We start from the raw sequence: 12,871 nt of genomic DNA, 5'->3' as shown, positions 1-12,871 counted from the left end.
GGGCCACCCCACATCATGCCTTCCTAAGGAAGTAGCAGTCCTTGCGAGGGGGAGATCACACGCTGAGTTCGGGGCAGCAACTTTCCTGACCCACTGCTCTGTTCACCTTGGCACTAACTCGTGGCCCCCTCGCCCTGGCCACATCTCCCTGGCCTGTATCTGTGTGTCACTTATCTGCAGTCAATCCTATTCTGTTACTTAAGGGTCATTTTTATAAATTAAAATAACATCCTTATACTTAGTACTAATTAAAAAAAATTGTTCGTGTTAGCAATGGATCCCATAGAAGCAACATTAACAAATTTTTACCTTCTTGACTCTTTCTTTTTTTTTTTTAAATTTCTGGTCCATTTTAAGGTATTTAGTAAGATGCATCACTGGAACAGTCCTTAAAGGGATACTGGTGGTATTTGTGGAAGGCTGGCTCTTCACCTCTCCATAGAGCTGAGTAAAGTATCTTGATATCCAGGTTAGCATATTGCAAGAGGGAGCCCATTGCACCCTAGTTTACTGCAGAGCCTGGCCAGTGGAAGAAGCACCCCTTATGCATCAGCATTAACAACCAGCAAGAAAGAATAATGAGGGCTATCACTTGTTGAGCATCTCCCTACTGGAAAGTGCTTTACACACATTTCTCATTTAATCCTCACAATAACCCTTAGAACTAGCTCTCTTTACTCATCTCCATTTAAACAACTTGCTGGACCAACCCAGCATTCTCCAGTCCCTTTAGACTACTTAGCGATGCCCATGGCTCATTGACTCCTTAAGGATTGTAATTTACTTGTGTTTCTGCTCCCACCGGCTGATTTGTGGGTGTACCAAGAGTTAGTTGAATTTGTTCCCAAACCTGTTTATGCCAGTGCACTTATTATGGTCAATATGCTAAATTAAAAGGTATAACAGCAGTGATGACATATGAATTATAAAAAAGTTAATTACACAAAAACTTTGTTACATGCTTTAGAAATAGTCATTGTTTTACTTAAAAATCTACTATTGAATTCAGTGTGAGAGAACTATAAGCTAAATTTTTAAAAGGAAAAAAAACAATTTAGAAAGATTCTATACCCTGATTGTTTTTGCAAATGTCCTCAAATGCCCGCTCCATTTTAAAGAAATCACAGACAATAATGCATCAAGGATGTGATTTATGCAATAAAGACCAAGACCTGCCACAGTCAGGAGCCCAAAGCAAGGGTCATAACTCTCCACAAAAGACCACACATTAATGTATGTATTTATCCTTTAAGTTAAAATCATATAAGGTCTTTTCCTTTTCAAACAACATCCTGCTTTAAATGGCTCTTGCAATAACCACATCAACTAACCATCCTGATCAAGTTAATTAAGAGGTTTCTACTACAATCAATTCTAATTTTATAGGTGAGGGAAGGAGGTTTAGAGGCCAAGTAATGTGTCCATTGTCACACACCTAGTTACTGTTGGAGCTGGAATTTAAAACCAAGTCATCTGACTCCAAAGACATGTTCTTGTTCTTGACCAAGACTGCCTCATCATTTACACCTCAAACTTGAACATCTAAAATGCCACAGTTGGCCTTAGAACTCCCTTTGCATTGCAGTGTCTAACTGTGCAAAGGAGAAAACCAAAGTGTAAAGTAATCTGATATAAACATTTAGCGCCATACGAATTTTGTTGGGCTCTTCCGAAACGATGCACCTCAGCCAGGTTGGCTATGGAATGAATTTCTAATTCGAGCGCTGTGCTCTCATGGCTCTGCTCTCTAATTCCAGTCATGGAATTTGTCTGTGGAAACGATCCAAATTTTGGTGAAGAACGAGTACCCCAGAGTATGCTGGGAATTTTAGCCTTCCACAAAAATCCTTCCTAGCATTCTCAAGATTTTGGAACTCTCTGTCTACCTCGCTTCCCTATCTCCATACCCTTCTCTTACTTGACTTATATCTGAGATTTTCTAATGCTGTATTTTACCTAATAGAATGTTGAAGACTAGGGCAGGGGTAAGGGAATGGCGGGAATGATATTTACAGTGTTTAAAAGAAAGTATATCCTCAATTGACAATAATCGCTGCCACTAAGATTTACCCTTATCTGAAACCATTAAATTTAGGGTTTAATTTGCTTGCTATTAAAGTTATCAAAAATATCTTTGCATACACACACACACACACACACACACATATATATATATATGTTACATTCATAATACAACTTTCCTCATTGTAACCTGACTTTGTCCCTGAACATCTTAAAAGTGAGACAAGTAAAAAATAAGTAAATGCAATTACTTGTGATTAGATTATTCCTTATCGAGTTGTTTGTGGAACAGGCACTGTTAGGCTGTGACACTAAATCTTGTGAAGTAACAGAAATCATAAGACTATAGGGCTCAGAGTCTTAAAGAAGCCTCCCTGTCCATTTCCAAGCCTTGTTCCTCTCCTCTTCCAGGCTAGTCCCATGTAAGCCATTTATTCCAGCCAGAATCTATTCCATTTCTGAAGTACAGTGGAGAATTGGAAACACTACTGCCTTCCTCTGTAGCTCATCTAGTATTTAATAGCCTTCACTGTCATTATTCTAAAAAAATCCTCCTGGATGGGGGGCGGATGGCACAGCCTCATGACCCCAAATGAATGTAGCCCAAGCGGGCCTTTGACTTTTCTCAAGCACTGGGATCTCCGACTCACAATCAACTAGTGGACTTCTTGCTTATTACAGTGTTTTTCTAACTGTTCCCCACACCCCAGAAAACAAACACTAGGCGTGGTGAGGAAAAGCACAGTACTACAAAACCACTGGACTCTGGAAACGGGAGGAGGATTAGGCAGGGGCAATATTGGGTCCTCCAAGACACCACTGAGATATCTTCACAATGTAGTGTCAGGAAGGCCAGTGGCATACTTAAAAAAAGTTTCCCCCAAAGGGGAAGGAAGCTGAACTAAATATATCTCATGCCAGCTGTTATAAATGCTTTTCAAAGGAAGCAAAGCAACTAGAGTTACCTCTTTGAAGAGCAAATGAGGGGTTAAGGCAATAATGGAATTTTTCAGTTGCATGCCAGGTTGGCTTGATTTGGGGGAGGAAGAAATTTTCCGCCGAGAAAGTCTGCTGGTATAAGACAAAGTAATTCCATGAAGATTGGAACTCCAAATGATACCAGTGGCTCCAAAAGCTTGGGATGGGATGACCTGCAGCCTGCAAGACAGAATGAGTCCCCTTTTCAGTTTCCAAGGGGCCACTCACAAAGACGTCTTTCCTTCTCAGGCCTGCCTAGCACTGTGCGGTCTCTCTCTTTCCCTCAACTACGTGTTCTGATGGTTCTTCGCAGTCTGACTAGAAGGAGTCTCAAGTGGCTGGTGGCCTTGAAAGGAAATGTGAAGGCAGAGGAAAAGGGAAGGACTTCTTGAGCCAAACAGGTATCTCTGAAAGAGCTGGCCCTGGCGGCCTGAGGGATGATCCATGGACATGAAGGGTTTCTCCAGTTGCAAATCAGGGGCTCCCAAAGGAGCCACTTTCCCTGAGGTCCACGTGGCCCCCACGCCTCACCTCGCCTCCTGAAGTAGTGTTGTTTCAGGTGTGAGCTCCATGGGGCTGAGCCGCCATCCTGTCCATAAATGGACAGACCCTCCACCTCCCAGAAAGGCCAAGAAACAAGGACCAAAGCTCAAGAAACCTCCAGGCTCTGGATGCCCCTGTTTTTGTTGTTGTTGTTATTGTTTGTTTTTTACCTTTTAAGTATGAAATAATTATAGATTTATAATGAATTGCAAAAATACTACACAGAGAGGTTTCATGTACCCATCCCCCTGCTTCCTCCAAGGTGACATCTTGCATGACTATAGTGTATTATCAACATCAGGAAACTGACCTTAACACAATAGGATTAAACAAGATGATAGATCATACTCAGATCTATCAGTTTTTGTACACATTAATTTTTTGTTTGTTTGAATTCATGCATTACTCTATGGGTGTTTTTATCACATGTACACATTCAAATATCTACCTCCACAATCAAGATCACAGTATATATGTTAGTATTGAGACCAAATTGGTAAAATAAGTCACACAAAAAGCAAGAGTAACAATAAATGTCTCTATGAGGATTATGACAGAAGGCTAAATGACCAAATATTTCTTGAATTCCCAAAGATATTTTTCTCGTTTATTTAGGAAATTCATTAACTTCATGCACATCTGCCTAGTGAGCCAGGAATTTATTAAGTCCCTGCCTTTCAGCAAACATTTATGGCAGGGTGGGCAGACAGGCTTAGCTCACACGCCATCTCTTACTGAATTACAGTGGCTGCCTCAAGGGGCATATTGAGGAGGATTCGGAGGCCACATCTGGGCTTTGCAAGAGACAGATATTATCTAACAGAGACTCTCGGCCACGGGAGAGTGGCAGCTAAATGCATGCCAAGAATGTGCCATCTCCAACCTTTCTATGTTCTAGGCACTGGGCAAGAAGGATAAAGACAACCCCTGCCCAACTGGTGTGGCTCAGTGGCTGAGCATCGATCTATGGGTCAGGAAGTCACGGTTCAATTTCTGGTCAGGGCACATGCCAGGGTTGCAGGCTCAATCCCCAGTAGGGGGCGTGCAGGAGGCAGCCGATCAATGATTCTTATCGTTGATGTTTCTCTCTTATTCTCCCTCTCCCTTCTTCTCTGAAATCAATAAAAATATATTTTTAAAAAAGACACAACCCCAATCTATTCTAAACATAGAACGACAAAGTAATAAACAATTTAAAAAAAAAAGACACAACCCCTGTCCCCAAGGAGTTTGTAATCAGGAAGGAGAAGCAAACAAATCAAAAGCCGAGACACAGAACGAGAAGGCCTGACATCAAGGTTCACAGGTCAGTGCGAAGCGAGCACAGGAACGGCTCCTCTTTTTCAGGGAGTCACAGCAGTGGGCAGGTCTTAGGTCTGTGTGCTGTGGAGAACACCGATGCAGTGGGGTGGCGGGGTGGGCAGACAGCCTTAGCTCACACGCCATTTCTTACTGAATTACAGTGGCTGCCTCAAGGGGCATATTGAGGAGGATTCGGAGGCCACATCTGGGCTTTGCAAGAGACAGATATTATCTAACAGAGACTCTCAGCCACGGGAGAGTGGCAGCTAAATGCATGCCAAGAATGTGCCATCTCCAACCTTTCTATGTTCTAGGCACTGGGCAAGAAGGATAAAGACAACCCCTGCCCAACTGGTGTGGCTCAGTGGCTGAGCATCGATCTATGGGTCAGGAAGTCACGGTTCAATTTCTGGTCAGGGCACATGCCAGGGTTGCAGGCTCAATCCCCAGTAGGGGGCGTGCAGGAGGCAGCCGATCAATGATTCTTATCATTGATGTTTCTCTCTTACTCTCCCTCTCCCTTCTTCTCTGAAATCAATAAAAATATATTTGTTAAAAAGACACAACCCCTGTCCCCAAGGAGTTTGCAATCAGGAAGGAGAAGCAAACAAATCAAAAGCTGAGACACAGAACAAGAAGGCCTGACATCGAGGTACACAGGTCAGTGTGAAGTGAGCACAGGAACGGCTCCTCTTTTTCAGGGAGTCACAGCAGTGGGCAGGTCTTAGGTCTGTGTGCTGTGGAGAACACCGATGCAGTGGGGTGGCGGGACTATGTGGGGCAAACTCAGGGTCACAGAAAAACAAGGGTCTACTAGCTACTCATTCAGTCAATCTCTGAGGATGGGATTAGGAGGGAGAAGCAGTAACCTTGAATTCAGAGCCAGACTCTGGAGCCTGACTGCCTGGGTTCAAACCCCAGTTCATCCACTTTGTGAATCTGTCAAGTTACTTAGCTGCGTTGTGCCTCAGTTTGTTCATCTGTCAAATGGGGATAACAATACTACTCATATCATGGGGTTATGAGGATTAAATGAGTTAATGTTTATGTAAAGGGTTTTGAACAGCACCCAGAATGTAATAAACACTATGTTGTTGTATGCTATTGCAGTTGATTTACTTTTTATGAACTATGGCACCAATTTGTTAAATGTATAAATGTATTATTTTTTATCATCAGAAAAATCCATTGAGATTAATGAAAGAAATTCTAAGTTTCCATACTGTACCATTAAATTGTAGAAGGGAGCAGTTCAAATGGAGCATTTTGGAATAATTTTTGCTACCCAAAGTTTCTGAGTTTTTGCCTCATTCAGAGCTAGCAAAAGTCAGCATATTTTCAAATCCAAATGTAAAGAATGCCAACAAGAAAATCAAGTATTGCCACGAACTGAATAGAAAAAACTTTCTTTCCAGGTCCTGGTCTGCTAGTGAAGAGTGGGAAATGGTTAGACAGGAAGTCTGGGGCCAGGATGGCGGCACTGACCTTCACAAAGGGAATGCTGTGGGCCCTTAAGAAAACGAGGAGGCTCGATCTTTACCTGAATGGTTTACATTTTCAGTAGCAGACCAGACAGGAAGCAAACCTAGAGATGCTAAGCCAGGTCCTATGCACCTTGTGTTTGAATTACTTGTGATGGCTGAAACAAAGTTCACCAAAACTTGTGTATGGTTTGTGATGGCCAGTACTTTGGTCCTTTCTGGTCCCACAGGTGTATGATGAACAATCTACACATTCTCGCTCTCAGCCATCAGACTCCTGCATAGTAAGGTATGGAAAATACATTCTTCTCTCTCTTCTGATGCTATTCAATAGACTTCTCAATCTGCCCCAACCCATTCTTCTCTGATCTCATGGAAGAAAAAGCCCAGCTCTAATAGATTTCACTTGATTTAATATCTAAATGGATGAAAATAGGTTGTTCCTTGTTATAGTAGGGCTTAGTTTTTGCCCCTTACTCTTAATCTTATCCTAATCCCTTCCTTCAAAAACTCTGGTTCCATCATCTATTTTCAATGCCTTCTAAACATCATTTTCCTCCACGTCACTGTTCCTGCACCTTCTCATTGTCAATATATATTCTGAATCAAGCTTGTAGCTAGTTTTTCTCCCTATCTTCCCTCTTATCTCTTTGGAATCACAACTTTCTTCATCCCTTAAATGCCTGCCATGTGTGTAACACTCCCAATTTACATCTACTGTCCATCCTTCATTAATTCTCGGTCCTCATCTTATTTGACCAATCAGTAGAATTTTATTCAGTTGATCACTCTTTCCTCCATGAAACATTTTCTTCATTTGCCTTGGCAGACACACACACTTTTGACATTTTCCCAACTTCAGTGATTTCTCTTTAGTGTCTTTTGCTGCTCCCTCCACTGTTTCCAGCCTTCCTGTTGAAGTACCAGGGTTGGTCCTTGGTCTTCTTCTCTATATACATCACTATGTTGGTAATCTCAATTAGTTTCATGGCTTTAAATACCACCCAATGTGCTAGTAACTCCCCAATGTCTATCTCGGAGCAGTTTTCTCTCCCAAACTACACACTCATAAATCCAACTGCCTACTAAGCACCTCTGATTGTCTAACAGACATGCAAGCTCATCATACAGGACTTTGAACTCCCAATCTTACCCTGAAACCTATTCAGTAAATAGGGACTTCCCTATCTCAACTAATGTCAAGGCCGTCCTTCTAGTTGTATAAGCAAAAATCCTGGAGTCATTCTTGAATTCTCTCCCACACACCCTCTTTACTTCTGTCGGGAAAACTTGTTGGCTCTACTTCCAAAGTATATCTAGACTCTGACCCTGTCTCCCCATGCCCCCCTCTACTGCAGCTATCTTGGTCTGAGTCACCAGATTACTGCAATAGCCTCTTAACTGTTCTTTGTGTTTTTACCCTCGCCCTACTATAATCTATTCTTAATACAGCAGCCAAAGTGATCCCTTTAAAATGTGAGTCAGACCACGTCATGCATTCACCAAAAATCCTCCAACGGCTTCCTGGTTTATTGAGAGTAAAAGCCAAACTCCTGGCAATGACCTACATGCCCTGTAGGATCTGTCCCTCCCATTACCTCCGTAACCCCGACCACTGTGTATCTCACTCACTCATTCCCTTTTCAGCCACCGTCCTTCTTGCTTTTCCCCAAACAGGCTGGCACTCCTCTGTTTGGGGATCTTTGCTCTAGCTTCTCCTCTGACTGGACTACTCCTCCTTCAGACACCACTTGCCTAAACACCTCGCCTTCACGTCGTTGCTTGCACATCACCTGCTCGATGAGGTCTACTCTGATCACCCTATACCACCTCACCAAGTAGGTCTGATCCTCCTGATCCTACTTTTTCTTATTTCCATGTCGCTTAATCTCTTAGACTGCAAGCTAAGGACACGAGGAAGGACAGCTTTGTCTTGTCCACTAACATAGCCTGAGTGTCTTGAGCAGGGAGGCATATACTGGTGCTCAGTGAACACTCTCTAAATGAATGAACAAACAAATGCGTGAATCAGTGATGCATGTCCAAGTAAATACTGAACCCTCAGCAATCCACCTCGGAACATTCCTCTGCTCCACAGCTAATGCTACTTTTATTACCTCGCCACCGAGGCTTTGAAACTCACTGGCTCTGCACTCATCACTTGCTACCTGTCCACAGACCAGTACCTCCTACAATGTTGCTCATGTCATCCCCATGCCCAGGTTGTCATGCTTGGCCACTTTAGGACTCTCAGGCCCCTCCCCTTGGTCTACTCTTATTGTCTTTACTCACTGCCATGTGCTGCGTGAACCTCTGCTTCCTCCTCACACTATAACAGTGATGGCGAACCTTTTGAGCTCGGCGTGTCAGCATTTTGAAAAACGCTAACTTAACTCTGGTGCCGTGTCACATATAGAAATTTTTTGATTTTTGCAACCATAGTAAAACAAAGACTTATATTTTTGATATTTATTTTATATATTTAAATGCCATTTAACGAAGAAAAATCAACCAAAAAATGAGTTCGCGTGTCACCTCTGACATGCGTGTCATAGGTTCGCCATCACTGCACTATAACCTGCCTGCACACTGTTACCTCCACTGCTTTGCCACAACCCATATTCCTACCCTCAGTGCCCTCCCCCGGCTCCTCCCTAGATGTCCATCCCAGTGCACTTCCTACTTCCTCTGCAAGGCTTTCCTGACCCTCCAGTTCACAAAGATTTCTCCACTCCCTACATTCACAGTCCTTATAGTATGGACTCTCCCCCACCACACCCCCCTCAGCTGAAACAGCCCTATACTGCCTTGTGGCAGCTCTTAGAGGTTTGTTTTTTTTTTTAACTACATTTTTATATAACTCATTAATTGTTATGTAAAATTTCTGTGGATAAAAGTTTGGGGAAAAGGGAACATTTAATTTTTAATTGTGAGGCTGATTGATACGTCTTCTCTCTCTGTTTATATTATAGGCTCCCTGAAGGGGGAAATACTTCCCTTAAACTTCCTTATATCCCATAGACTCAAACACAGCACTGAGCATCTGTGGATGAAACAAGTGTTTGCGGGGTAGTTGAATGATTCAGAATTCACAGAGGGAGGAGGCCACAAATGCTAAGGCATGTTGCTGGAGCACAATGATCAAAGGAATAAAATAATGGAGTCAACCGAGGTTAAAAATAAAAAACTGTGTAAGGGGGGTTAGTTTCTTTTCATTAACCATCATTAATGTGGCTGGTAATTTGAGAATATGAAGCACTAACTGATTTCAGTTCTTTACTTACTAGTATAATCAGGTTGTTTTGTGCAGATATTTTTTCCGATTTGAAAGAGGGGAAAAATGCAGCTCTTCAGTGCAGCAGACGGGACCCTGAAGCCTTAAGTCTGAGCCCTTTTCTACTACAGTGAAATGGCCACAAGGCCCACGAAACCACTCTGCCAGGCTGGGGCTCAGGAAAGGTGCTTTTATCAGGTGACCATCAGAAGATGCAAATGAGGACACTGTCTGAGTATCAGTGTTTGCACTTTGCTCCTCACTGTCTTTTTTTTTTTTCTTTTTCCGGAGAGGAAGGAAAGGGAGAGGGATAGAAACGTCAATGATGAGAATCATTGACTGGCTGCCTCCTGTACACCCCATACTGGGGATGAAGCTCAAAACCCGGGCATGTGGCCCAACCAGGAATCAAACCGTGACCTCCTGGTTCATAGGTCGATGCTCAACCACTGAGCCACGCCAGCTGGGCTGCTCTGTGGACAATGCAGAGGGGGGAAAAGCAATGACATTAATGTTTTGTTAAAGAGATATCATTAAAATACAAGTGTTGACATGGCCTAAGTGTTTGAATGAAACTTTATGGAGGAAAGATCTGAGCTCTTATCTTCTTTGCTCGGGAACAGGGCTCCAACCCCTTTCTTCTTCCTGTGATATGTAATCTAGTTATCTTGTTAAACCTTCAAGTCCTTTTCTGTTCAAGTGCTACACAGGGACCTAAAGATCTGGGAGGCCATGATAGCATCTCCGCACTTCCTCCTCTCGGTGAGGCTGGTGGCCACAGTGAAAAACAGAAGTACCCGTTAACTACAATTTGAAACCATCTCGAAGGCACAAATCTTGTCAAGACCCAACCTTGAATGTTTAAATCAGTGGAGCAGAAAGGTGGTGGCCCAAGACTAAGGTCCAGACAAATGACGTCAACTCAACCCCTTACAACACAAAAGACCAAGTTTTGAGAGGGCAAGTGGCTCAGAGCTTGCGTCTGTCCTGCTGTCAAGGAGTTTTGTAACGACTTCTAGGTTCTGTCCCAGACCCAGGAAACCTGGGCCAAGAAGTTCTGTCACCCCAGCTTGCACCGTCTGCTCTAACAGTCCCAGCATCACTCTCGTCACTGGAGGGTAGCAAAACCGTTCCCCGGATTACTAGTCTGTGAGAAAGACAGTCACCAGAACCTCTGACATAATAAATTAATGATGCAATAATCACCCCATTCTCCAAATGTGCAAGTTATTGGTATCTCAATGCAAATGTAGAAAGAAGAATTTAAATCTCATGTTGTAGCATCATCCCTGCAGTATCTTAATTATGGTACTGTTTCAATTGATGGACTTATAATTCAGCACCCCTCCGTCTGTGAGAAGGCCATTTTAAAAGGCCCATTTGCCAAAAAAAATCCAAGTGGTGGTAGAGGCCAAGAAGCCGTCACTGCCAATTCTTAATACTCTCCTATCTTTTAGGTGGGGGTTCCCGCATGTTCACTGGCATCTAAGCTCTAACCACAGAAGCGTTGCCCTGAGGAAGTCATCTCAGCACTGAGACTGTATTCACAGACTCGTGCAAACTAGCATCAAGGAGCTCTGTTTGATGACCGCCTACTCTCCCAAGCTGCTACTTTGCAGAAGCACCAATGGCATTTTGAGAAGACTCCGGCCCTCGTCCCAGCTGTGGGCAGGGCACTTTGCTTTCATGGTCAAAAGAGTAGGAAGCTGTCCTTTGCTGCCCCTGTGCCCCTGCAAAGCAGGTCCTGACCCACATCTCCTAAGAGGTTAGACTGAGCGAGAGAAGACCACAGCATTCACACCAGGCCACAGCACAGAGCAGCATTCTCAGTTAGCAAACCTGCTCCCCCTGGCCAGGAGGAAACGTGCCCCCAACAACTGGGGATAACACCAGGAGATGCAAGGGAGGGAACATTCCAGGGAAAATTTTTTTTTAAAAAAGGAAAAAGAAAGAAAAAGGGGAAATGCACAAAGTCCATGAGGCTGCCTGGTTAACCAGGGGTTAGAATGAGGTTTGGAAAATCACACACAACAGCATCTTGGCAAATCCAAAGACCCCAGGGTGGAAGACACGTGGGCGAAAGCATTTCTATTAGTGGAAACAGGAAGTTTCCTTCTTTCACCAACTTGTTCAAAAAAAATTTTTAAATCTCTTTTGTAACCCAAATTTGGACCATCAATCATTTTTACCTGCCCAGCATTTCATCCTTCCAGAGTCAAAAGAGCAACAAAGACGGGGTCCGAAGATCCCTTCCCACAGCCAATTCCAATCAGCCCTTCTCTCCCGGGGTGACCTGTGCTCAGAGCAGACATTCCCAGCAGGCATGCCACACACAGCAAGTCGCCAAACCAGACTGCGCTAAAGGGCTTCCAGCGGACTTACTTGTACTTGTGCTGGTTCCGATCGTATTGATTGTGGTGGGGACGGATGAGGAGGAGTAGAGGGGCACATGGCCGTTCTCGCACCCCAGACTTTTGTCCTGCCAGTTGGAGGCGTTGATGCAAATCCCAGAATCCCGAGAGTTCTGCCACCCGTTGAGCTTGTCGTCGGAGTTCTGTCTTTGGTGATAGTAGTGTGTCTGCCCATAATCCACAGAGTCCGAGCGGCCTCGGTTCTGGCCACCGAAGCTGGTTGACGTGCGGTCCTCCAAGTGATTCAGCCACATGGCTAAAGCACTGCGGTCTTCCAACGAGGTGGCCGGATGTATCAACGCATAGGACAGCAGCTGCCTGCTCTCCTCGATGTGCTGGTTGTGTTCGATAGAGTGCGCCAGGATCTTGGGCAGCAGTTTCATATACTCTACTTTTGCGTCGAGGTTTCCTGGCTTCAGCAAAGGCAGGTGAGTTAACAGGAGGGAAATCACTTTATCCTTGGATTCCTGTTGCCATTGGTTAATGATTCCTGGGAAGGAAAACAGACAGGGCACATAAGTAAACAAGGCCGCAATGACACAGAACACCACACGGCAAAGAGAATGCCTGTGGGTTAGCGTCCCCATCCAGGTGCTCTGACTAAATTTTCTCAAAACAGCCCATGCATCAGATTGGATAACTGACCTCAGATTGTCAGGGGGCAGTGCCTTCAGTAAAACATGGAACAAACGTTCTTAGATGTTTTTGGTCCTTAATCTACTTTTCACTTAGGTCTCCAAAGAGGCTACAACTACTTTGGTACAACCAAACAGAATTACAGCCCTGGGTTTTTTTGTTGTTGTTGTTGTTTTCTTTTTCTTAGACATCTTCTGATAGATGGGGGACCACAGGGGTGTAGG

At 43.9% G+C, this 12,871-nt stretch overlaps 1 protein-coding gene across 1 annotated transcript in view; it reads right to left on the bottom strand.

The window, feature by feature from the left end:
- Window positions 1-12,501, bottom strand: part of SAMD4A (sterile alpha motif domain containing 4A) — a 105,065-nt gene extending 92,564 nt beyond the window's left edge. Inside the window, 1 exon segment of the mRNA XM_014545598.1 lies at window positions 11,983-12,501. Within this exon segment, the coding sequence (XP_014401084.1) occupies window positions 11,983-12,394 (412 nt within the window). The 5' untranslated portion in view covers window positions 12,395-12,501.
- Window positions 12,502-12,871: the final 370 nt, after the last annotated feature.

Source organism: Myotis brandtii, unplaced genomic scaffold (assembly GCF_000412655.1).
Source record: "Myotis brandtii unplaced genomic scaffold, ASM41265v1 scaffold413, whole genome shotgun sequence".
Classification (NCBI taxonomy): domain Eukaryota; kingdom Metazoa; phylum Chordata; class Mammalia; order Chiroptera; family Vespertilionidae; genus Myotis; species Myotis brandtii.
This window is presented reverse-complemented; position numbering and strand designations above follow the sequence as displayed.